This window comes from Malus domestica, chromosome 03 (assembly GCF_042453785.1).
Source record: "Malus domestica chromosome 03, GDT2T_hap1".
Taxonomy (NCBI): Eukaryota; Viridiplantae; Streptophyta; class Magnoliopsida; order Rosales; family Rosaceae; genus Malus; species Malus domestica.
In genome coordinates this window covers 15,005,984-15,032,229 of record NC_091663.1, presented here as the reverse complement: position 1 = coordinate 15,032,229, position 26,246 = coordinate 15,005,984, and the positions used below count along the sequence as shown (strand labels likewise).

The following is a 26,246-nucleotide window of genomic DNA, read 5'->3' as shown; positions in this document are numbered from 1 at the left end:
CATTATTTAGCATATGAGTCTTTACTGTATACATGTGGGCAAACACACCCACTGTTTACAACATTTCCCCTTGGATGCCCACATATCAACATCAGTTGCCTCGTTAAAACCTTGCTTGGAAAAACCTAGTGGGAAAAAACCATAGCGAAGGAAAAAGAGTACAACTTTACTCGGATTATTGATATGGTGTTAAGCATGCTTATGTTGCCTCGTTAAAACCTTGATAGGAAAAACCCAATGGGAAAAATCCTAATCGAAGGAAAAAGAGTACAACATGCATGTATCATGGATGCTCCCCCTAAATTGTATCTCCCCCTGATTCCACATTCTTCAAATTTGTAAGCCGATGTAATCCGATTATATGCACTAACTTCTGAAATGTGCACTTTGGAAAAGATTTGGTGAACAAGTCTACCAAATTTTCATTGGAACGGATTTGTCTGACTTCAATAACTTTAGCCTTCTTAAGCTTATGTGAACTGAAAAACCTTGGAGATATGTGTTTAGTTTTATCACCCTTGATGAATCCTTCCTTCATCTGGGCAACACAGGCTACATTATCTTCATGGATGACAGTTGGAGTGTCTGTCTTTGAAGGTAGATCACATGAATTCCGAATGTGATGGATCATTGATCTTAACGAAGAACATTCACGACTTGCTTCATGTAAAGCAATTATTTTTGAGTGATTGGAAGATGTAGCAACTAATGTTTTCTTCATTGAGCGCCATGAAATTGTTGTATCTCCATTAATGAACACATATCCAGTTTGTGAGCGGGCTTTATGCGGATAGGAGAGAAAACCAGCATATGCGTATCCAACAAGGATCTGGTCATTTGTGGACTTGTCTAAGTAGAAGAGACCCATGTCTATTGTCCCACAAAGGTATCGTAGAACATCTTTGACTCCCTTCCAATGATGAATTGTTGGAGCAGAGCTATACCTGGCTAACAAGTTTATGGAAAAAGATATATCTGGTCTAGTACATTGTGCTAAATACAATAAAGCACCTATTGCACTCAAATATGGTACTTATGGACCAAGGACCAGTTCATCATCTTCTTTTGGACGTAATGGATCTTTCTTAATGTCCAAAGAACGAACGACCATTGGGGTGCTAAGTGGATAAGCTTTGTCCATCCAAATCGCTTCAGTATTTTTTCAATGTAAGCTGATTGATGGACCAAAATTCCATTAGCACAATGCTCGATCTGCAGGCCGAGATAATACTTTGTTTTCCCAAGGTCTTTCATTTCAAATTCACTTTTCAGATACTCAGCAATTTTATTGAACTCTTCAGGAGTTCCAACTAGGTTCATATCATCAACATATACTGCCACTATAGCGAAACCAGTATTTAATTTCTTAATGAACACATAAGGGCAGATGACATTGTTGGCATATCCTTCTTTGATCAAATACTCATGGAGACGATTATACCACATTCGCCCAGATTGTTTCAGCCCATATAATGATCGCCTTAATTTGATTGAGAACATACCTTGTGGTTTGTTAGTCATTTCATGCAACTTAAGTCCTTCTAGAACTTTCATATATATGTCAGTATCTAATTCTCCATATAGATACACAGTGATGACATTCATAAGTCGCATATCAAGTTTCTCTGAAACCACTAAACTTATTAAGTAACGAAACGTAATTACATTCATTACAGGAGAGTATGTCTCTTCATAATCTATTCCAGGTCTTTATGAAAAACCTTGTGCAAATAGTCTTGCTTTATATCTTGCAATCTCGTTTTTCTCGTTGTGTTTCCTTGTGAATACCCATTTGTAAACTATGGGGTTTAGACTACTGGTCCAAAAACACTTCACATTTCCAAGGAATTTAATTATGCCTGGATTGCATCTTTCCACTTAGGCCAATCATGTCTCTGTTTGCATTCATCAACAAAGCGGGGCTCAATGTCATCGCTTAATATGATTTCAGTGGCTACTGCGAAAGCGAACATATCGTTGATGATTACTTCATTTTGATCCCATAATTCATTAGTACATGCATAATTTATGGAGATTTCTTTGCTTTCATGTACTTCTGTCTCTTCAGGGACATGTGTCTCATCAAGGACATTTTCTTTTTCAGAAAATTTAGAATCATGAATTGGGGATTTATCATTCACTTTCCTTTCATGAATGATTTCATTTGGATTCAGTTGTGCCCTCATCTTTCTCTTTTGAATGGCTGAATATTTTGAACCCGGTGGTCTACCACGCTTCAGGTGTGCACAAGATGAATCATTCGCTACCACTTTATTTTGTCCAACAGGGACATCAATTTTTACAGGTGCATTTGCAGTTGGTATATGTGACTTTGTCACTTTCAAAGCATCATTAAATGCATCAGCAATACTTTGAAGATGAACAATCCTTTTCATTTCATCTTCACATTGAGTGCTTCGTGGATCAAAATGAGATAAGGTGGGAACAGCCCATGTCAGCTCTTGCCGTTCTTTTGGAACGGTCTTTCTCACCCTAACGACAGGAATACTGTCTCATCAAAGTGACAATCAGCAAAACGAGCTGTAAACATATCACATGTTAAGGGTTCCAAATATCTAATGATAGATGGTGAATCAAAATCCACATAAATTCCCAGTCTGCGCTAAGGTCCCATTTTAGTGCGTTATGGCAGTGCAATAGGCACATAAACAGCACAACCAAAAACTCGTAAATGTGAAATGTTTGGCCGATGCCCAAACACGAGTTGTATTGATGAGTATTAGTGGTTGGCTATGGGTCTCAACCGAACCAATGTTGCATCATGTAAAATGGCATGTCCCCATGCAGAGACTTGCAATTTTGTTTTCATGAGTAAAGTGTGAGCTATTAATTAAAGCCGCTTGATAAATGCCTCTGCTAAGCTATTTTGAGTATGGACATGAGGAACAGAGTGTTCAACATCAATGCCCAATGTCATGCAATAATCATCAAAGGTTTGAGACATAAATTCACCAGCGTTATCAAATCGGATTGACTTAATGGGATAATCTAGGAATTGTGCTCGCAACTTAATTATCTGAGCAAGAAATCTTGCAAATGCTACATTTCAAATAGACAATAGGCAAACATGTGACCATCGGGTAGATGCATTAACCAAAACCATAAAATATCGAAATGGTCCACAAGGTGGGTGAATAGGCCCACAGATATCCCCATGAATTCTTTGCAAAAATGATGGGGATTCAACATCAACCTTTAGTTGTGATGGTCTAATTACCAACTTCCCTTGGGAACAAGCCTTGCAAGGGTTATCATTTGAGACATCAATGTGTCTGCTCAATAATGGATGTCCATTAGGGTTGGTAATGATTCTACGCATCATGGTAGATCTTGGATGACCCAGATGGTCATGCCAAAGCATATAAACTTTTGAATCAATGAACTTCTGGTTCATGACAGTATATGCCTCAATTGTCTTTATGTATGTATAATACAATCCACTCGATAAACCATGCAACTTCTCCAATATACGCTTCTGGGTATCATTGGAGGTAATGCATAGATATTCCACATTTTCTGCACTTTTTGTTTCAAAGTGGTATCCATTTAGACGTATGTCTTTAAAACTCAACAAATTTCGAATGGATCGAGTAGCATACAATGCATTTTGTATGAACAATATTGTTCTATTTGGTAACATGATCTGGGCTTTTCCTGAGCCTTCAATTACATCTGATTGCCCTGATGTTGTTGTTACCTTTACTTTTGCAAGTATCAAGTTCGAGAAATACTTTCAATCTCGAAGTATTGTATGCGTAGTTGCGCTGTCTGCAAGACAAAAATCTCCACCATTGCTCTTGTTTTTAGAATAACCATAATTTTTATCCATGCTCTCTGAGTAATGGAAATTATAGTTAAAAGCAGTTTATTCATACTGGAATACTACTTTTATTGAATTGAAAGTGCTAGCATTAAATCACAAGTGCAAAAAATAAGAGTACATCAAACATAAATAATTTAATCGGACCCAAACACTTCATTCCTTCTTTCAATAATAAAGTCTGAAACATCCAGGTGGGTTGTGTTCAATTGTCCTGATAAATCGAACACTGGATCAGGTATATCCATCTATTTAGCCTGGTCGAGGAAATTGGTCTCGACACCCTTCTCCTTGAGGGAGGCTTGATACAAATCCACCAGATGTTTTGGGGTACGACAGGTACGTGCCAAGTGCCCATTGCCACCACACCTATGGCAAACTCCTTTAGGATTTCTAGGAGTGTTCATATGAGCTTTGCCTTTCTGACGATTTGCATTTTTAAAGCTCGGGCCTGTATTATGCCTTGGAACCTGGTTGTGAAACTGGACACCATGGTTCTTGCCCTTTCGGCCTTGCTTATGGCCACGTCCTCGTTTGTAATTATTGCCATGAATGGATGTAGTATTCCCTTCAAGGGAAGCAACATTCACTTATGGGAATGGTGTTGATCCAGTAGGTCAAGACTGATGATTCTTCATTAGAAGCTCATTGTTTTGCTCAGCTACAAGGAGCACAGATATCAACTGGTTGTACTGAGTAAAGCCTCGCTCTCTATACTGCTGCTGCAAGAACACGTTAGAGGCATGAAAAGTGCTGAAAGTCTTTTCCAGCATGTCTTCCTCAGTAAAGGTTTCTCCACAGAGCTTCAACTGGGAGGTAATTCTGAACATAGCAAAATTGTACTCAGCCACCGTCTTAAAATCCTGGATCCTTAGGTGAGTCCACTCATAACGAGCGCTCGGAAGAATCACCGTTTTCTGATGATTGTATCTATTTTTCAGTGCCTTCCAGAGGGTTAGTAAATCTTCAACCGTGAGGTAATCGCTCTTCAGTCCCTCATCAAGGTGGCGACAGATAAAGATCATGGCCTTTGCCCGATCTTAAAAGGATGCACTGTTATCCTCCTTAATAGTTTCTCCAAGATTCGCTGCCTCCAGATGAATCTTGGCATCCATTACCCAGGTAAGGTAATTTTTCCCTATAATATCCAGGGCAACAAAATTAAGTTTTGCCAAGTTCGCCATTTTCTTTTCTAAAAGAAAAATGAGGTATGTAAGAACTTGCAATAATTTGTATTCTGGAGGAATATATTGTTAGAACTTCTGGCTCTTACAAATTTTTCATTTTGATCTTCAGGCCAAATTGATAAACACTTGAAACTTCAGGTTCGAGATTTACATGATGAATGAGGAGGGCGATTGTACCGCACCATTCTCATTGAATAGCATATGATGGGCAATTATTCCGCACCACTCAAGCAGTAGAAATTTAAATATGTAGAGCAGGGTGGGTGATTATACCACACCACCTAAAATTGCAATAAAATTAAATAGCAGGCAAATTTAAATATGCAGGGTAGGGTTGGCAATTTTATCGCTCCACCTAAAATTTGCAGTAAAATTAAATCAGCAGTCCAAGATGGGCGATGATACCACACCATCTTTGATCGAAGCAAAGATAAATAAACATTGGGTTAGAAATTAGGAACTGCACCAAACAAGAAATCAAAGATATACGTAACTGTTATGTTGAGAACTAAAAGCAGGCATGGTGCGAACAATTCTTCACGAGGGTATATCCAGCAGGTGAGGCAGAGGAAGAAGAAGAACAGTAAAATCCTTGAAGGAAACATTTTTTGTGATAGCTCGTCCCGAGATATTTTTCTTGATGGCGTGAAATGTCGATTCTACCCTTGAAAGTTGAGTTGTGGGTTGTGTAAATAAGCTAAGAAATTAAACAATTGAGTTTACTTATTGTCTTCCTAACCTTTTGGACCCAATTAGAACTAAAGGTTCTAATTGTTTTGGTTGGTTGTAAGAAAATTTGGACCACACACACATTATCTCTCCCGTTGACTCCTTTTCTCTCTCTTCCCTCTCGGTTTTCTTCTACTTTCCGTACAAGCGTACGGACGAACTTCAAACTCTCCCTTCCAGTCATGGATCAAGGCTGTGAAGGTAATCTTTGTGATCCTTGTGAGCTCAGGAGCTCACCTATACCCTTGGTTGGGCGTGAAGACCTTATTTTCCCGAGAACCGAAGAACCCAGTTTTGGGTCACTGTTCATGTGATCGTGAATGTGAAGTTTTTAGAAGATTTTAAGCTACCAGTGAGCTTTAGGATGTCTTCGTGAAGCTCGGAGAAGAAAAACAAAGTGTTTTGGATGTCAGGAAGTCAAGTATGGCAAGTTTCAAGTTTGGCCAGATTATCGAGGTTCCTCAGGCGAAATCCCGTGGATTTCAAGGCTTGAAAGTGGTAAGGTTTTGTTCTCCTAGTCCTAAGCTTCATTTTGAGAATATTCCTAATAGCAGTTAAGTTTCAATTAGGGTTTGGCCACACGTGGGGGCGCATCTGGCCGTGCCTTGGCCGGCGCGTGGGAGGTTGAAATTTTTTTCTAAAAATATAGGAATGTTCCTGAGGTTGAGTAGCTCATGGTGGTATATTCAATATCCCATTTGAGCTTTGTATGAGAAGTTATTTCCTAGTTTTGTGTATGTGCTTAAAATAATGTTTATTTAGTTATTTCGCATATAGGTGAGACTTATCCTGAGGACGAGCGCCATCAGTCGAGGCTCGGGGGCTACGACCCTTCGACATATCAGTGAGTGGTCTTTTGGTTTTCCGTATATACCTATATACTTGAGATTTTTCCCAGAAAATGAATTTGAATGATTATATGTTGTGAAATGCCATTCAAAGTATCTGTCTATTTTATTATACATTAATAGTTGCATATATTTATGATTGGTGTTGCGGATGCACAGGTAAGTGCCAGGTGAGTTTATAAATTAAAGGTATGAGATTGTTTTAGTTATGCAATATTTGATGTGATGTATTGAGAGCTCATAAACCTGCACCCCGGTGTTAGTGCTCCTGCCCAGAGTTAGGGCACAGTCCTTCACGTGATGTTCACCTCCCGCACCATATGCTCGCCTTGGATCCAAGTTAGGTGCACAGGCTTGTCGTACATACCACTTTAGGTGGTTCCAACTCGTAGGTGACCCGCGATTATTCGCACAGGCTCCACGTGATCGTAGCACTAGAGCATATTTATTTTACACCTAGTCTTGTCGTACATACCACTTTAGGTGGTTCGGCCTCGTGTGCAGGATTTGATTTGATATGATTTAGATTGGTTATGAGCTATATACTCGGCCGTGCAGATTGAGTTAGAGGGATTTGGCTAATGCGATATTTGATATTGATATATTTTACCTGGATTATTTATAGCATTGCATTGAGATACTTTGGCATGGTATACTTCCTTGGATTTTCACCTTGAGTATGATTTCTGATACAGCTTATTATTATTTTTCTAGGAAAATTATACAGGTTTTACGGTTAGGGGTTAGAACTTTTGAGAAATGAAATGATTGTGAAAAGCTTTGTTTTTTCCCACTCACACCTTCTGTTTTGCGCCCCTCCAGGTTTTAGGTAGAAGTGCTTTGGTGGATCGCGGGGATTTCGACGGTGATTCTGACAGAACATCGTAAATGTAGGATCACCCTTGGGTGTTGTGTAATTGGTACTTGTCCTGCTTGACTGCACTTAGGATATTTATGCTCTGGTTGAGTGTTTCACACTTAATCTCGCACTAGCACTTTATCTTATCTAGTACTCTAGTTGATTTGGTTTTTATTTATTCGTAATTCCTTTTATCTCTATTGATTCCGCATTGTGCACATGGTTACGTCACTCCCATATGACGGCCAGCATGCCTCAATCTAGGTCGAGGTATGTCAGTTTAAATTGTCACATCCCGGCCTGGGCCCCCACACATCCCGAGCTCGACTCCACCGTAGCACGATATTGTCCATTTTGGGCCCCGACCACGCCCTCACGGTTTTGTTTCTAGGAACTCACACAAGAACTTCCCAATGGGTCACCCATCATGGGATTGCTCTCGTGCGAACTCGCTTAACTTCGGAGTTCCGATGGAACCCGAAGCCAGTGAACTCCCAAAATGTCTCGTGCTAAGTAGAGATGGGAATATACATATAAGGCTTACAGGATCCACTTCCCTGGGCGATGTGGGAGGCTACAATCCACACCCCTTAGGGGCCTGACGTCCTCGTCGGCACACTTCTGGCCAGGGATTGGCTCTGATACTAAATTGTCACATCCCAGCCCAGGCCCCGACCATGCCCTCACGGTTTTGTTTAATTTTGCTGTACACATGTGTCTCTACTGTATAGATGTGGGCAAACATACCCACTGTTTACAACATTTATCTAATTTTGATGTTGTTGAGCACTCTTATTATTTGCCTCCTAGACAGAATCGTGGCAAGCCACTAGTTAGGTATTCACCAAGGGAAGATTAGGTATGCTATTGCTTATTTCGTATCTGCTTATCGACTCTCACCACAGTACAAGGCAATGGTAAGCCAAATGGTAGCGAGCTTGTTTGGATGTGCTTTTAAAATGACAATGACTGTAAGCGTTTTTGATAAAAATATTTTTGGAAACAAGCCTTAGTAAAAAATGCTAATAAATCCTGGAAAATCATTTAAAATGCTTCCTAGAAAAAACACATAACTGGTATTTCTTGTAGAAAGCACTTAAAATGCTTTTGGAATTCAAAAATAGTTTCTCTAAAAGCGCTTGCAATCATTTAAAAAATGCATCCAAACGAGAACGGATTGAATGACATAATTAGTTATCGGAAAAAGTTTGGTAGGAAACTTGATTGTGTGATGTTTCGATGAAGTTATAAGTTTTCGCGTTATTTACGATTTTGTTTGGTCTTTTATTTTCTTGTTACATCCGATTTACTCAATCATTACATATAAAAAATTATTTTGAGTAATTACTTAAGAAAAGACCCTATGTGATCATATAGGAGGAGTTGAGAACTCAAGGACCCTTTTTAGTGGCTCGTCCCAAAAATTTTAGGACTGGCTCTAATCACATACATACTAACAAGCCTATATATTTACAATAAGCAAATACTGACACATTTCTTCATAAATCTTTCTGTGAAGATTTGGTACCACTGTAGTTGAAGTTGATTAATTACTCTAATTAAGCCCCCATATTAGTAGGTTTTAAGCATTCTAAACTATGTATTACATCTACTTTTCGGCCCATCACAGTCGACATGGAATAAATTATAAACAATCTAGGGTTGGCAAAATCCATCACCATCACCATGCCCTTGTTATTCCCTGGCTACAAATCTAACCCTATCTTCATTAACTTTGTGTTTTTGTCAAAGATTTAAAGCATACGTCTTTTTAGGTTAGGTATGATTTACCAAAGATTTAATGCTGCATTCGTCATTACTTTTCAGTAAAAAAGTGGGAGGCAAAATATTAAGCGTTACATTTGTGCTTCATCCAATTAGGGTGGACTAGATATTCATGCAAATTTATATAAACATATATACGGTTTTTTTGTTTTTTTTTTAACAAATGAAAGATATACTAAATTAATCTCAACTACGGAGAAGAAAATTAAAATTCAAGTGTGAAGGGTTGAGCAAACAGTTCTAACCAACTTAATTAAACCTAATTACTTGATGAAACCTAATGTGAAGATTCAAAATACTTGAATTAATTATGCATAAATTAATCTTGGTTTTAAAACATATAACTTCTGTGTTAATTTATATTAGAGATTCTTTGGCAATTGGCATGTTGACTAACAATGCTTGTCTAGCAGACCAAATCCAATGTTTGCAATTGATTTATATTTTCGTCTAGAATAACAAGCTATTGACTTGTAGTTGGTAGATGATGGTTTTATATATTATATGTGTATATAATATTTAATAAATTTTAAACATATGGTCAATCGTTTTAGTTATATTTAATAAAGTATTAATAATCATACAAACAGATATTTGTTTATCGTAATGATCTTTCCGGAAGAAACATACAGAATAATGCAAATTCCCAACAACCCCTTCCTTCGTGACAACTGATTTGATTATGTAGGGAATTACAAAGGAATTTAGTGTTATCCTTTAAGGGCAATTGGGAGGTGGCAGTAGTAACTGGGTGAGAGAGCAATACCACGAAAACGATCGAGAACATGGCCAACAAAAAGTCAAAATGATCATTCACTAAAATGGTAATGTAAGTTGTGCTCACTTTTCTTGTAGTGAACACTACTTTATTTGAAAATCGAAACATATATAATATTTCAGGTCGTTAGTTTCTCCGATGAGTTTTAATAGTCTATTAACAAAACATGCCAATTGTTACTAAAGTTACAGAATATGGTAGATGCCATTTTTTGAGCTCACACGGCCATGATCTAAATCATCTATTTTTTAAGGTCTACCTTAAAAGATTAAGCACTAAAACCATTATGTAACTATTTTACATGATGGCTTGAGTGTTTAATAAATATACTAACTAGTAAGTGACTGAAGATTTTCGGTTTAGCTGATTTTTGTAGAGTATCATGAACGTAACAAAACTCTACATATTTTCAACATAAAATTTAGGGCTTTTACAAGTAAGGCTATGATAACATATTTTAGCGAAATCAACTAAATCGAAATACTACATTAGAGAAAAATACAACTTAGTTTGTCGCACCAAAAAAATTCCACAGCTAAAGATGAATTAGAGCATGACAAGTGGATAGATGAAGTAATATTTGTATTTATGTTTCTATATTTTTGTCATAGTCTGAGCTGAATCACCGAGAATTTCCGCTTTGAGATTTCAGAAAATTGAAAAGGATTTGAATAGCCATACTTCAATCTTGCCAGTAGAGATGCTAAGAAATGCATGCAATTTACAGATCATTATTTTGGGATCAGTCTAGAAGTACAATCTAACGTCTGCAATCGTTACATTTACTCTAGTTTAAAACGAGATCTACCCATTGTAAAGATCCATTAGATCACTATGTGCAGGATCTAAACATTAATTTGCCGAGGAAGTCAGTGGTATGTACATAAAAGAAGAGATGCAGAATAAGAGCTACCTTTCAAATTATAATTAGTTTCAGTCCTACATTTTAACAAGTGAGACCAAATCACTTTGCAGATATGCAGACACAAAAAATTACATCAGTGGGAGTAATGCCTGGTATAATTCTCCGGAAAAGAACGCCAACAACTTTTACAATCAAAGAAAACAGATCTGGGTTTCACAATCAAATTTCTTCAATTACCTCGATATTCGTTACCCCCATTTATGGAGAGGCTGCTCCCAAGTCTCGAACCCGAGACCTACCGCTCATGGGCGAAGGCACTTGCCATCGCACCAAGTGGTTAGACTAACATGATTTCAATCTTGGAATTAGTATTGGATTTGCGGTGTAACCGCAGGAAGGCGATGAGGGTGAAACAAATAGTTTAAACTGTCTCACATAAGCATCAACTCTGAGAGATCATCCATTGGTATTTCGAGGCCAATGGAATCATGATCTTGCAGGCCATCTTCGTCAAAGTTCAACCATGTACTGAGATCTTGATTCTCTTCCAGTGAATCTAATTCAGGTAGTTGCAGGTTTGCAAAATCAGCGGGTTCATCTGCCTCTTTGGACGAAGGTGTACGAGTATTACTGGGTAATGACGGGCCCACCCCACTCCTTGTATTGCTGGCATTAGCAACTGATTGACTTGGTAACTGAGTATTCTTTTGCTTGGAATTTCCTTTTGTTTTGAATTCACTTCCGGAGGAGTCCAATGACGTGCGACCAGCTCCGCTGGGCAAATTATTTCTTAAATTATCTGAATGTCGGCCCTTTTCTCTCTCATTTTTCTTTTCCTGTACTTCGTGATGAGTGTCGTCAAGAGCTGAAGTTACCATTGAGGAGGCACTTCCACCAATATCAGTAATCAGCACTTCCCTCTTCTTCCCCTTGTTCAAGTTCAACACTGAACCATGCTTCGAAGAAGCTTGACCAGACGAGTCAATGACAGCATGAAGAGCCACTGATGAACCCCTTTCAAGATTATCACCCCTTTCGAGATTATCACTATGGGAATCATATCTCCCACTCACACTGGATGCTGCCCCTGAAAAATCAAATGGAACAACACATCTTACATTTCTATTTACTTAGTACCCCACAACAATTACTGATTTCAATTTCTGAATGATATAGTTAGATAAATTTTTCCCTAAAACTGGAATCATCTAAGAACAAAAAAGGAAAGGGTAAAGAAACATATAACAAAGGTATGCTCTGCAAGAAAACTCGCAACTTTCATGGATAACACGAGTATTTAAAAGTCTAGTCGACATACCGGATCTCTTGACTTCCGCTTGATGGGAACCTCCATTGCAGGTATTACTAGCAGTTCCAGAGCCAATACAATCAATAGATTTTGCAGCACTGTTGCATGATGGTTCAGAGAATATAACCTTCTGTAGTTCAGGATCACTAAAGCAACTAATTCCCCTTTCTTCAAATTTTCGACATCTAGAAAGTGTACGTTTGAGAAAAGCCAAAGCTACTTGTTTTGAAACCTTACGTACAGCATTTTTTGAACCATAATTCCCATGGGAAGCCTGTAATCATTAAGTTTATGGAAAATGTTCAGTCATCTATCATATGCCAAGGTTCACCATTGGTCTGCTTAAAATTTCACCTTCTACATGCAATTATGGCAGACATTAGAATTCCTCATAAACATTCACACAAAGTTGGCATTAAATTTTCCCAGCCCTGTGCCACCCCACCCTAAAAGACATATATCATGCCAACTACATCAATCAAGGTACCCACATCATTAACAAAATTATAGAATAAAAAGCACCACACCCACCTCAAACCATTGCCTAATGAGAAAGATGGTATTGCCAGGCACATGCACTACGGATTTTAATATGATATGGGAACAAAGAAAGATTGCTCAGTGCAAAGAGGACATGAATCGCTGTGGGGGCTGTTTGTTAGTACTCCAAGTGATTTCCGCGATGGAAGTATGGTGATCTCCCGCGGACAATATTGTTGTTAATATTATGAGGACAAATTTGAAATAAAATATTATTAAAAGGGGATGGGGAAATAGAAAACTGAGTGGAAATAGAATCACTCAATCCAGGGTCCTAGGACCGGTAAAATTAACCAACGTAACATGTGCACTGTGAGGATGTGAACGTAAAAGAGTCTCACATTGGTGAAAGGAAAAACCTTGCAAGAGCTTATAAGAGGTTGGGCTACTCCCTATATCGCCAATTGGTTTTATGGTGGAACCCCAACTTTCTTCATGACTTCAGAGCAGGCTGGCCCACGTGTGAAGCCCAACGGCCACATGTGCTCCACGTCACCCAATTCGTGTTGTCCACGTGTTTGGCTTGAAAATTCGCCACACGTGAGGGGGCATGTAAGGATGTGAAGGTAAAAGAGTCCCACATTGGTGAAAAGAAAAACCTTGCAAGGGCTTATAAGAAATTGGCTTACTCCCCATATTGTTGATTGGTTTTATGAACTTTCTTCATGCACACAACTTAAGTGCAATGAATCATTTATAGGTCGAGATGCTAGAGTAATTTGCCCACAGGCAGACAGCGAGAAAAGTGAAACCGTAATATTCAAGGTTCACTACCTATATAATCACAAACGTATCCATTGCTACTACATTAATGACTTATTTGTTTGAAACTTAGAAGTAGGCATTGCCTAATTTTATTTGTGCCTAACTTTATTAAAATTCATGTTTTACTTTCCTTGCTCACATCTGTCAATAAAGGCAGATTATGCTCCAAAATTCTATATTTGTGAATTTGTGAAAAACAACTTAAAACGGATGAATAATTTGAAAATGAATAAATAAAGCTGAAAATAGAAACTAATTACCAATCGTTTTCTGTAAGCCATCTCAATAAGCTGGTCCATTGCAACTAGTTCAGTTCTCCTGTGATACGAAACCATATTAATCCAAAATATCATGGCTGAACTAAGAAAATAAGGTAAATAGTACAATACGTAAAACTGCCAAGGCATTCTCAATCCTACCATCTTTCTGTAGCTCTTTCTCTCTGGATAGTTTTATCAATTTTTGCTAAGTTTTTCTTCTTCCTCGCAATCTATTAGTTACATAAAGAAACATAAGAAACAAGAGAAGGAAAAATTGAAGGGGCTTTATAATTAGAAAAATCAATGTGGAAAGTCAATAAGATGCATAAATACAGTGACTCATAATTCACATAGCTAGTCGAAACAAGAATATCTATGAAAAGGCAACCTGTTGATGCAGCTCTTGCTCGAGTCCCATTATATCTTGATTAATCACGTCTTCTCCCTCTGTTAGATCAGGCTGCAGCAAGGCACACACCAAAGGAGAAGAAACAGGGAGAAAGGTAAGAAATCTGGATAAAACACCAAAAATTACTGGCATAAAAGTTTTCCAACACGCTTATAAGACAGATGAAGGCGTGAAATGAATGCTTACCAATCTCTCCGGACATAAACCAATACTCTGTAGCTCCAGAAGAAGCCTGTCATCCAGGCACATCAACTGATATTGGCAGTCAGAGGAAGGAAAGCTAGGAGTATCTAGTTTCCTAGGTTGCAGTTGCTCCACATCAGAATCTGAAAGGTCATCATCTCCATGCCACTGTTCCTGGCTGTGTAAAAAACTGGACATGTTTCCATTACCAATTGTACAAGTTTTAGCGCTTCCATCACAAGAAAGTCTGTCCAGCGTGCAATATTTCTGAGTCGGAACATCTACTTTCGACTCAACTTCAGATTCCATTCTGTCCCAAACTTTGGGTTCAACATCAATATGATTCTGATTACATGAACCACAATGAGAATCATCAGTAGCACACCACAGGTGTATATTTTTCCCTTCACTCTGATGGTAAAGTTCTTCACTTTCACCTTCTTCAATCAAAGCAGAAAGAACTCTTTGGTACAATGGAGTGACCTTTTCCAACCTTTTCATGTCAAGTTGTTCACATAAAGCATCAGTCTTCAATGAATCTTGACTAAAATGGCTCCCTTCTCTTTCCCCAGAATGCTTAGGGACTGCTCTAGGCATCAAAACTTCCTGAACGAATTAGTTCACAACTAATCAATATCCACAAAAAAGTTCGACCTATTTCCTATACAGCCTTTTTCTTCTTTGCTTTAGTTGAGTAAATAAACTGTAAAGAACTGAAAATTCAATGAATTGCATAAAAACAAATGAAAGTCACGAGAACCATGGCTAATTATATTACCGAAATATTGTATTCATCACTAAACATCTGAGACAAACTCTCACCAAGCTCCTCTGCAAAACTTAACTGATCCAATCCAACCAATATACATAGGGAAAATAATTGTAAGTGTCTGGCCCAAGGATACTCATTAAATTTTACACTCATCAAGGTGGCCAATTTAATACCTGCTGCTGCAAGTAGGATATGTCCTCTGAGCTGAGAGAACCAAAAACTAATTCCATTTTCTTCCAAAATGGACCAGAACAGGCAAATTCTACAAAAACCACACAAGCTTAAGTCAAAAGTATGAATGTATGGCACAAAATATGCTGCTTTTGATAGAACTGTTGAACTCTCTGTGTGTGTATTAAAAGGTCAAGAAGCATACTACTAGCATTACGAGCAGAATTGGCAGCCAAAAATAGTTCTTCATGATCATCATCAGATTCACCTGATAAGGACATGGCAACACATATTAAAAGGTATTATTCCCAAATTCTATATTTAACACAAGTGTTTCCACCATATTTCATACAGAATTAGTTAAATAAATTATGCAACCTGCATGCCAACAAAAAAATAACATAAAATGAAAAATAACAAAAAAAAAGTCTATCAAGGGGCGAAGGGACAATCTAGTTTCGCATGCAAAATTGAAATACTGATTTCAAATCCGCGATGCCCATGAATATCAGTATACTTCGAAGAATTTAAAATGCAAAAGACAAAATAGAAAATCAACTTTCTTAAAGCAAAAACATTTTTAATGCTACCTGTGAAATCTGACGAACCATTGCATGTTGAAGGCCCAACACAAGTTAACACCTTGCGATCTTTAATCTTTTTTGAGGGTGGACGACCTGTTTTACTAAGTACCACAAAATATCGATGAGATTTCAGTCAAAATACTAAATTCATTGACACAATACATGCGGGACAGATAAGGCAAAGTCTAGTTACCTTTTATTCTTATCGGACATAGGTTTCAGGCCTTGAAGAGACTTCGTGGTTGGTAAATTCTCCGTTTTCTCCATAGTTGGAGGACTCCCAGGCCTTGTCAAAGATGAACCCCTTCCACTTCTTCCTTGTCTTCGCACACTATCCCCAATTTCTTTAGTTGGTGACTTATTCTTCTTGTAGGGGAATAAGTGAGCCCCAACTTTTTGATCTGCAGCTAAGGAAATTTCAATGCTGTCCATTCCCTTATCTTTCAACTTGTTTCCCCTAGCTCCAGATTCTTCACTTCCAGATAACCCAAATGGAGATGAAACGTTCTGAAGTTCTCTTTTAGATTTCGGGGTGTGATTATCTAAACTGCTCGTAAGTTGTGATCCGTTGGTCCCAACAGAAGAAGTTCTAGCACTAAAATCAGAAGTTGCAGAGCTGTGACAGGAAATCTGAGCCTCAGCATTGTTTGGTGTAGGAGCAACTAAACTTGTTCTCCTTGTGCGAGAGTTTTTATGCGGTCTCTGACCAACCCACTGAGCCATGGGTTGTATGGAAGAACCACTCGACATTGCACGGTTTTGATTACTCATAACACTTGCCACTTTGCCTTTGTTTTCACCAGCAGGCTGTTGCCAACCTTGACAAGGTGCAGACGGAGAGTGAACATTAGGCGATGAATCTAGATTCATAATGGAACCAGTTCGTGGCGCCCTAGAAACCTTTCCTTTTATCACAGTATTAAGACTGCCTACAGGGTTCTCCTCCTGAATATTTAGCCTGATGCACAGAGCCATGAAAAAAAATATCAACAGCCTAATTTTAACCTCTAAAAGTGAAGATTGCAAATAACAGAGTCAAGGTTATGTGCTGGTTTTAATCACACAATTCCTAATGACTTCAAAGTATGATAGGATGATAACAGCACGAAACACATACTTAATGTCTCCTTTCACAACCCTCTGCTCTAACAGAACTGAACGGTCTTTTGGAACAGGAGCATTTTCCAGATCATTCTTGAGTACTGTACAAGTGCTGAGATTACTCAACTCAAAAGATGGTTCTGACTTGTTGATTCCCCCGACTCCAAGTGAAGTTTTTAATCTGCAATAATGAAAAGAAACAATATTAAAAAGGAAAAATCATTGTCATTTCCTTTTACCATTTCCAAATGTGGATAATCATAAAGAACAACTGCAACAACCGTACTAGTCCAAAAAATTGAAAAGTAAAATATTTGCCCAATCCAAAAGTCTCTCTATGCTCAAATACTAAATAGTAAAAAACTGCAAACCTCAAGCAGAATGACAAATTAGAAAATTTATTTTGATATTTTACATATATGTCTACCTGACACCTTGTACATCACAAGAGCGTAGCTTAAGATCACCGCTCAGCTTTGGATGCGTAGCTCGTTGTATATCCCGTTCGCCACCTGTAATTCTATGACTCACTGCTCCTACCGAACGTTTCTTTTTTACTTTTTGATCCAACCCTTCACCTCGAGCAAGCAATCTACGGGACTTTTCTTCAATCCTAACAGAAGCCGCATTAACAGCCTGAGGCATTTTTTCATCCTTGTCTGTGACTACCTGCTGCCTTGAGGTAGCAGCTGACCTAACATCTGCCTGATATCATAAAGAAAATGTGCACATCTTAAGATATGTATATAGAAGTTTGCACTGATCATCACCTAAAGAAGCATGAAGCTAAAAACTAAATTAAAAGAATTAATTTAGTATAGAATACTGGTCCACTAAATGCATGAAAACTCGTCAATCAAGACAATTAATTGTGACAGGAATCTGACTACAAAGCATGAAAACACACCAATTAATTCATATAGCCACAGTTTAACCATTACATGCATGAAAACTAGCCAATCAATCTAGTACAGAATTCTGGTTTTAAAAGTATGCTTGAATTAAGCTTCTCTTATTTTGTACTTGCTATGGTTTTTTTTTCCTTGAAATATAAAGACTAAAGCGGGTTTGTTTCTTATGAACTACGAAGCTAAAGTAGAGCAACATTAAGAAAAAAAAAATTGCTAAAGGAAATCTAAATCAAATATAGCTTTTGCTGCATTCAATGTCGTTTAAAAAATAAATAAAAAATTGCAAGCGACACGGACCTAATTAAGTTGGATAAAATCACAAGTAAATCTGAATACTAACCCGCACATCAGCCACTGACGTCCTAACACGTTTGTTGAACCCAACACTCTTGGTCCTGTCTTCTAATCTTTGAGTCATATTTTCACGAGGATTTTTATAAATCTGACTTCCCAGTTTCACTATGTTTACTCCATTGGACCTCTCACTTGATGAAAGATCACTACGCTGTCTCTTCTTTGAGCTTAAAGCTTCTTTGTACTTATCCAATTTGAAAATAGATTCACGCAACATTTTTGCTCTGTCCCTGGTAGAAAAAAAAAAGATTGTTAATATATGTTATCGAAATTCTTAGAACATTTAATCATTTCATGTAACGATGCGATAATCAAAATATCAACAGAGATGATTTACTACAATTATGTAATTATCAATGGAAACTCCGCCTATGTCTTACATGGCCGGTCCCAAGCCCGGATAAAGGAGGAGGGGGAGGGCGTCAGGTAGTCGACAGCCGGCACTCCATGATCACGTCGAATCCTTATGTAATTATCAATGGAGATGAGTTACCACCAACATCAATGGAAATGGTTTGCTGTAAATTTACACTTAAATATAAACAATACCAAGCAGCACAACTTCAATTACCAAATGCACCATTTTGATTGAGCAAACATCCTTAATTACTTTCGAGACACGAGCAACAGCTTCAATGATGTATAATTCAGTTGCAAAAACTGTCAACGCAAGTAGTAGTTGTAGGGTGAACACACAATACCTGGCCCTTCTAGAGGCATCTTGCACACTTTCTTTGAAGTGCTTTAGCTCCTCAGTTGCCACCGGAGGTGGAGGTTTCGAATGGCCAACTCCAAGAGAATGGTCATCTGTTATACTCCCAAGAGGAAGGCCCAGAACCCTACTTAGTTCTCCTGTGCGGGTGTACTTTTGATTACTTAACATAATAGGCTCCAATGGCAAACATTGGGGCAAAGAAGGCATAGTTGATGACAGTGTTGCACTACTGCGGTTTACATTATTCCCAGAATTTAGCATTAGTCTCTCGGTTCCTTACCTAAGCAACTTCTGAACCTGTCCTAAATCAACTCGAATATATTAGTACCTGTTATCACATAATGACCAACAAAAGGAGTTAGCGTCTTATCAAGTACCTACCTGTGTCAACAAGCAACTACACTGCAGTAAGCTAAAATATCCACTAATTGAAAGTGCAAAATGCTAAAGATAACTTCTATTCAACAAGCATATAATGCCGGTAGCTAGATCCAAAATGGCCACTTGAGAGAACCAAGAATGCAACCTCAATTGAGCCTCACGAAACCCTTTTGCCTATTTGGGTAATGTTAAAATTTACGGCATCAGAAACGCAAGCAGATGTTCTTTAATTTCTTTTTCCACAACTCTCTGGGTAACCAAAGCTGAAGATGTCTAGTTGGATCAAAGCCCATTGTACTTTGATCACATCTTTGACATTAAAATATCAAATTTTGCTATAAAAAAAATTTAAAAAAAAAAAACAATCATAAATTACTCCAAGGGCAAACATTTCGACATAACGAAATTTTAACTTCTAAAATTTCCATATTCTTCCCGAAAAAAGAAATTTAAATTTATAAAACAAAACTCCATCCAACTACACCCAAACCCTTTTGGCTCAGAATTTTAAACTTACATTTTCCCTTAATTTCCAGGGTTTTCCAGCAGCAAAAACTTACATGAGACTTAGAAAGAATTAATTAATAAAAAATTAACAAATCCAAACAGCATGCTGAGCCCTAAGCTGACCACAAATAGAAAAGCTAGGGTTTGGGCTAAATTCAGGCGAAATTTAAACGGAAAATATATGAAATGAAGAAAATTTGAAAAGGGAGGATTGGAAGAGTACCTGAGATTCAAGCAAGTCAAGATCAGATTAAAGTTCAAACCACGGCAATCGGGGAAAGAGGAGTACGTAATTAAAGCGGGAGAGATTAAGTCGAGCTGTATATATATATATATATAAAGTTATAAACACACACGTTTTACTCTGTATAAAATATAAATACGCACACCTTAATAATAAAAGAGTAGAACTCTCCTCCTCTTTTTGTCTGTCCCCTTCTCTTTCCTCTTATTTAAACAGTTACGGTTAAGTCACGTCAACATCTTATATTAATTTTTTATAGCAAGAGAAAAACAAAATAAGAGAATGTGAGAAGATGGGATGAAAAGATGAGGGGAGAGAATCATAATCCAATAATAAAAACGTATACGGATTGGTAACCAATAAAACGGATAGAGATTAGATTTTATTTTAAAAACAGTGTGGTAATCATTTCGTTTTTAATTTTTTGTTTAAGTTCCAATAACTACCTAACTCTTATAGATGATTTTAAATTGGTCATAACCTTTTAAAATATTTTAAATAACTACCCAACGTTTTGAAAAATGCATATTTGTTTTTTTATTTAATGGAACTAGTTGGTAGTTTCGCCAGAACAGTCTACCCTTCCAGGAGTCGAGAATATTTCCGCCTCCTCCTGGCCACCATTGTGGGATTCAATAGCGTTAGGAATCAAACTCAAGACGTGTCATGTAAGATACGAGCCTAATTCGTTCCCAGCTACTAGGTCACCCCATGGTGGTTGAAAAATGCATACTCGTTAGGTCACTAGCATTAAGTGATGACGTCACTATCATTAACTAATGATGTCATTCACGATAAGTCATGGTGTGAACAAATACTAAAACTAATTTTTACTAACACGTCATTTACAGACTTCTAAACTCGCAAATAAACTCCTCTTAGTAAAGTTAAACACTAATTTTGTCTAGTTAACAGAGATAAGTTTGGAGACTTAGAGCTCTATATATGATATGAGAGTGAGATCCCACATCAATACTTGTTCAGATCGTCACTAACGTTCGTGACCTAATGAATACCTAATTTTTAAAACGTTAGGTAGTTATTTGGAATTCTTATTTTTAAAACCTATTTGGAATTATCCTTAAAAGTTAGGTAGTTATTCGTACTTCACCCTTTGTTTTTTTTTTTAACTGAAAACTTGTATTGTAACTATTTACTTTATTGATTTTTCAAAATTTAGCTGTCAATTTTTATTTTTTTGAAAACTAAAAGTAGTTGTCAAATAAGTTTTCAATTTTTTATTCTCAAAAAAATAGAAACTAAATACGAAATTCACTTTGAATTTTTTTGTAATTTTATAGGAAAGTTTTAGTTTAAGAAATGAATTATACACAAGATGGAGAATGGTGGTTGTGTATTTGCAATCACGAAAGGAAAGATATGTAAGATTTTGTGTTTTGTATGGTGCGATCTAATTTCTCTTCCTGTTTTTCGATCCTTTTATGTTAGACTTATTTGATAAATGAAAATTCAAGAGCTACAGTTGCTCAGTAAAAGAACAGTTACATTTCACAAGGGAAAGGGGATGTCCTTCCATAAGGCATGAGCATAGAGAGGCGTATGTGGCATGTTGTCGTTGGTTCAAGACTTTTAGTACAAACCATTATCCCACCCATCAAGTCAATTAGTCGTTTGTTTTAGACGTTTGATTTTTGGGAGACGTGATGAATATGGTAATTAAGAGCCTTCACATTTTGCATCTCTAGAACTTGAAAGCTATATAAATAGAGTGAACCACCACATTGATTGTCTCTACCCTACCACCATTGTTACCATAACATCTTACCCTCATCGTCGCCACCACCACCACTCCCTACCATCATCGTCGCCACCACTACTCCAACCACCATAACTGCAAGTTAAACATTTTTTTTTCCTTTACTAAACGGTTTTGTACATGAAATTTTGAACATGAGGTTTACTTTAGTCATATACATAGCTAGTTTTACATAAAAAAACAACCCCAACACTGTGACTCTACTTTTCCCATTCAAAACATTGTTAAAAAAGATCATGTATTATGCATCGACCTGTGACGAAATATAAAATTATTTATCGACTTAAATAGAATTTCTTGATAAAAATATATACTGATTTGGGCTAGTCCCACTTTATTCATTTTATTATTGCAGCATCATCCACTTATTTCTACAACCATATCCTACGTATGAAAATTGACACCAATTCCCTTGTTGCTACATATTACAAATACAATTTACATATTTTCTTGATCAACTTTTTGCCACCTTGTGTGCCCTTTTTGCCACTTTGAATTTCATTCACTACGGCAAGCTTACAGCCCTCCTCATTGTCCTCAACTTTTCTGCCAACTTTTGTGCTCTTGTGGATTGTTTAATCTCCTTCCTCCTCAATACCTGCCATATGTAAATGACACAAGGTTTGTTAGAGTTAAATGTTGATTCTGGTCCTGTAATTTCAATGACGTTCCACCCTTCGGATTTTCACAATGTTAAACGTGTACTGTGCTGCTTGTTGCAACTCAAAGACAATGGCTTAAATTCATCAATGCTTTCAACGAAATTAGCATGTCGGTGGTACATATGCAGGTAAGTTGGGTTTTTTTCGAGTTGAAAAACACAATGCGCCCTTGACATGCTAATTTTGATCAAATTTGCAACGATATTAACTTATTGTCTTATATTAACTTATTGTCTTTGAATTGAAACAATTAGTAAACTAAGTTACCATCATTCTGATTACTAAAACTGTAGGTATCAAAGTGCAACTTCACCAAACTACAGGGACCAAAATCATAACGTAGAGTTTTACTAGTTACCTCTTGCTTGCGCCTTTTTTCAGACTCGTCCTATTCCAAATAAAGGTGAAAAATGGTTCATTAGTGAACTTCAAAAATTGTATTCAAAGCAAGAGAAAGAATTTTCTTGTGTATAATACCACACTTTGCTTCAGCCTTGTGTTCTCCTCTTTAAGTTGATTCAACTCAGCTTCCAATTCCACAGTGTATGCCTGTAAGTAGTAATAATAATGCAGATTAATTAAGGAGAGAGGAATCTTGGATTCCATTCAAGTAATCATATACATTTCTCTTCTACTACAGGATCCTCGGGTACGCAATATTATTAGGTCCCGGCCCACCATAGAAACCATTTAACAGTCTGATTATTATCATAATCATTTAAGTGTTTCACTAACAAAATGTTGTGTTCGTTCATTTATATCACAGTTTGAGGTCTATATGGTTTTTAATTTGACTAACTCTTTCTACGGATGATCCTTCGATGGAGACTGAAAAATAGATAACTCATAAACTAATTATATATAATGTGGAGCGGGCCTCACTGTGCATATAAAGTAGCTTTAACTAGTTAGTAACTAAGTAAGGCATTGACTACTCGTTTGGACCCATCATTAACTACCTGAACAGTTCATTTTTTTAGGTCAACAACCAAATATCATCCTTTAAAAAGTTCACTTGAAGCAGAAACATTTAGCCATATGATTACAGTCGTGAACATTTCATCGTTTATCGACAATGTAGGGTCATGTTGAAGGTGTCACAATTTGAAAACTACACTTCTTTTTTTTTTATTTGAGTGAATTTTTGCAAATATGATCTTGTAGTCACAGCCTTCACAATGTTAGGTTCATGATCAAGGAGGAAAGAGACTCGAGACGTCCACTTTGGAAAAAGTAATGCTACTGGCCTAAATAGGAAGGATAATGCAAGGATCTTTTACAAAACAAATTTTAACGCCCCATAGTGTGATTAATTGTAATGTATTTTGTTTTTTTTTTTTATACACAAGCTATAATCTACCAAAACAATTTATAATTTATGGAGGGGATGCGAACTCAAGGTGCATAGGGGAGCATATCTGCTCTAGCCAATGTGGCTAACCCCATGTATAGTAAGAAGTGTGAGATTTTTTAGAGTGCTAATAACATCTCTTTTTGTGAAGGGGAGCAACATGGAGTTAGCCACACAATGGGCCAACCATAATCTGCATTGAACTTGCAACAATGTGAGTTGAACTTGGAACCTCTCATTTACAAATGGAGAGGATACCACTAGACTCTTGTAAAGTGATCATCTACAGCAACGTAAGAGTACCGACTAACTATTGTTCTAGTTGTTCTAGTCGAATACTCTTTTTCATTTTGTCAAGTGATGTCCCAAAGTTTGATCCTCCTTATTTATCTTGGATTGATAGCTCTAATACTGTCATGGCATATATACTGTCAACGTGTTTCACACTTGGGAAAGTATATCCTTCTGTTTTGGTGCTCTAGTTATGTCATTAACTTGCTAATATTTGTTTTTATCGTAGTTTTATTTGTACTTTGACACTTTATTTTGCTTGGTAACTCCGGCAAATCTTAAGTTTCCAATTTTTCGTCATGATATATTACTTGCAAATTATTTTGTAAAAGGATTCAATATTGGTAAAGCCACAACCATAAGTTTCATCTACGATCTTCATATGCATTTTATAAGACTATAATTGACTATAGTACCTGTTTCCTGGCACGAGACCTAGCCGCAGACTCTCGATTCTTGATCATCCTGCGTTGCCTCCGCTCCACTACTACCTCTGGTGGACCGTCTATGATCCTCTTCTTGTTCTTTGCCCCACCCCCGCTACTCGATTCTGGCAAACTATGACATTTCTCAATGTCACTAAGACAAAATGATTCTCCCATGCTCTGTGTACCAAACATTGGGTATGTAGTACCAATTGGATATCCATTTCCGGAAAATAATTCGTTTTCCATAGCGTTTTGGGGGTTTAAAAATGCTGAGGCAAACACTTGCCCCCCAATTCCAAAATCTGCATCAAATCTGTTACCACAATGCAGTTGAATTGGGGTGCTTGCCACTCTCTTCTCAGAAGGCTTGGACTTGGACGGCGACTCTTGAACAACCCCGGCTTTTACAAGGAAATCTTCTAGGGTAATTTCTCCGATTGTTTGCTGGCGCTGCGGAGGTCCAGAAGGACCAGAACTGCCAATGCTGCTGCTGGGGTCATGGAATCGTGGTCGACTTTTGTCAATTTCAGACCACACCTCATCTACAGTTTTCTTGCAGAGCGGGGTGGGAATACAGAACGAGCCCTGTCGAGACAAAGTCTTGGGCTGGAAAGTTGTGTCCTTCTCATTGGCAGAATCTTGATCACCTTTGCTTGGTTCTTGGTCTTCTTCGACGCTCCAAATGTTGGCAAGGAACTCGTCCATGTTCATGGACCCGAAATTCCTCCCACTCTTGCATTGAATTTCATCAAGAGTGAGTGAGAATATGGAGTTGTGTTTAGTACTATTCATTGAAGGGTGAGAGCTGTCTTTCGACAATCCTTCTTGTTGTTCTAGCGGCAGATCAAGTTCCATGTTGTCATTACCATTGTGATCATAGCCATCGCTTCCAGACTCTTCAGAAACCACCATTTTATCATAAAATGGAGCAAATCATGTAAGTTATGTTATTTTTAAGGTAAGATGCTTAAATCTTAAGCTTATATACAACGATAAAGGCTGAATTAGCACCTGCACCCAAAAAAAACCAGAGAAATCAGTTTTGAGTCTCTGCATGCAGTGGAGTTTCAGTGAAATAAATTTCCAACTTCATCAAATCAAAATAATATTAATACCCCAACAAAAATAAATCAAAAGATAACTAAAAAAACAGGCACGAATTCATGTTAGGGATCAAGAAATCTATGCCATTTTCTTTTTGTTTTTTCTTTCCGGCTAGCATTTTCATCAGGGAAATGATAACCGCACACCTTATTTCTCCTCTGCACACCCCACTTCATGCCTTGCCATTTGATTAAACAAATTAAACAGAAACAACGGCCAAGGTTAAATTGTGCGCGCGCGCGTGTAGAGCTGTTTTAAGAGCATTCACCCTACAGCCGAGACCGATTAAGAACACTTTCATATCACAAAATTATATTAAATCGCTGATTACTTTTTCCAAGAAATCAAATACCAGAATTTTCAAGTAAATAAGTAAAAAGGAAGAAGAAAAAAAGTACCTGAGGGTGATCTGCTACAATGGAGCCGCAGAGAGCATCCCCAGGAGGGGACTTGAATGGGAGGAGGGAGGAGAGTCTGCAAGCGTAACTGCCACTGTCATTGCCACTGCCGCTTTTATATTTAACTGGGGTCCTTT

General features: G+C 37.5%; 3 protein-coding genes and 1 long non-coding RNA gene across 6 annotated transcripts; 1 reads left to right on the top strand and 3 right to left on the bottom strand.

Annotated features, from left to right (window-relative positions):
- Positions 1–4,458: 4,458 nt before the first annotated feature.
- On the bottom strand, positions 4,459–4,866 carry LOC103422438 (uncharacterized). Its single transcript, XM_008360503.3, has one exon. It carries the CDS (start codon positions 4,864–4,866, stop codon positions 4,459–4,461), a length of 408 nt encoding a protein of 135 aa, XP_008358725.1.
- A 1,129-nt stretch (positions 4,867–5,995) lies between these two features.
- LOC139194213 (uncharacterized) lies at positions 5,996–7,638 on the top strand. The gene is made up of 3 exons (XR_011578974.1): positions 5,996–6,255; positions 6,535–6,601; positions 7,428–7,638. It is a non-coding gene; the product is annotated as an uncharacterized lncRNA (long non-coding RNA).
- Positions 7,639–10,923: 3,285 nt separating this feature from the next.
- Positions 10,924–20,220, bottom strand: LOC103446586 (uncharacterized). 3 transcript variants are annotated; one of them, XR_011579285.1, is made up of 17 exons: positions 20,078–20,220; positions 18,953–19,294; positions 18,238–18,481; positions 17,414–17,691; positions 17,003–17,167; positions 16,079–16,843; positions 15,892–15,986; positions 15,507–15,569; positions 15,304–15,392; positions 15,137–15,202; positions 14,362–14,964; positions 14,155–14,226; positions 13,926–13,996; positions 13,767–13,824; positions 12,211–12,475; positions 11,223–11,979; positions 10,924–11,161 (listed from the first exon to the last, which is right to left on the bottom strand). XR_011579285.1 is itself a non-coding variant. In XM_008385716.4 (16 exons), exons 2-16 carry the CDS (start codon positions 19,225–19,227, stop codon positions 11,324–11,326), a joined length of 3,765 nt encoding a protein of 1,254 aa, XP_008383938.3. In that variant the 5' UTR covers positions 19,228–19,294; positions 20,078–20,220; the 3' UTR covers positions 10,924–11,323. The 3 variants fall into 3 exon arrangements, 2 of the variants coding, with proteins under 2 accessions (XP_008383938.3, XP_070675126.1); XM_008385716.4 differs by having other exon boundaries at positions 10,924–11,979; XM_070819025.1 differs by lacking the exon at positions 20,078–20,220 and adding an exon at positions 18,632–18,714 and having other exon boundaries at positions 10,924–11,979; positions 18,953–19,092.
- A 1,948-nt stretch (positions 20,221–22,168) lies between these two features.
- On the bottom strand, positions 22,169–26,246 carry LOC103446587 (ABSCISIC ACID-INSENSITIVE 5-like protein 1). Its single transcript, XM_008385717.4, has 5 exons — positions 26,110–26,246; positions 24,596–25,618; positions 23,015–23,086; positions 22,896–22,925; positions 22,169–22,473 (listed from the first exon to the last, which is right to left on the bottom strand). Exons 2-5 carry the CDS (start codon positions 25,517–25,519, stop codon positions 22,381–22,383), a joined length of 1,119 nt encoding a protein of 372 aa, XP_008383939.1. The 5' UTR covers positions 25,520–25,618; positions 26,110–26,246; the 3' UTR covers positions 22,169–22,380.

What these genes read in the sequence shown, in the direction of transcription:
- LOC103446586 (XM_008385716.4), bottom strand. Translation starts at nt 19,227, where the DNA reads ATGCTAAATTCTGGGAATAATGTAAACCGCAGTAGTGCAACACTGTCA. An exon ending in CGTCAGTGGCTGATGTGCGG is followed by an intron (nt 17,692 to 18,237) that starts GTTAGTATTCAG and finishes TTATGATATCAG; the next exon opens with GCAGATGTTAGGTCAGCTGC. An exon ending in TGTGATGTACAAGGTGTCAG is followed by an intron (nt 17,168 to 17,413) that starts GTAGACATATAT and finishes TCATTATTGCAG; the next exon opens with ATTAAAAACTTCACTTGGAG.
- LOC103446587 (XM_008385717.4), bottom strand. Translation starts at nt 25,519, where the DNA reads ATGGTGGTTTCTGAAGAGTCTGGAAGCGATGGCTATGATCACAATGGT. An exon ending in CAAGGCTGAAGCAAAGTGTG is followed by an intron (nt 22,926 to 23,014) that starts GTATTATACACA and finishes TATTTGGAATAG; the next exon opens with GACGAGTCTGAAAAAAGGCG. An exon ending in AAAAAAGGCGCAAGCAAGAG is followed by an intron (nt 22,474 to 22,895) that starts GTAACTAGTAAA and finishes TACATATGGCAG; the next exon opens with GTATTGAGGAGGAAGGAGAT.
- LOC103422438 (XM_008360503.3), bottom strand. Translation starts at nt 4,866, where the DNA reads ATGATCTTTATCTGTCGCCACCTTGATGAGGGACTGAAGAGCGATTAC.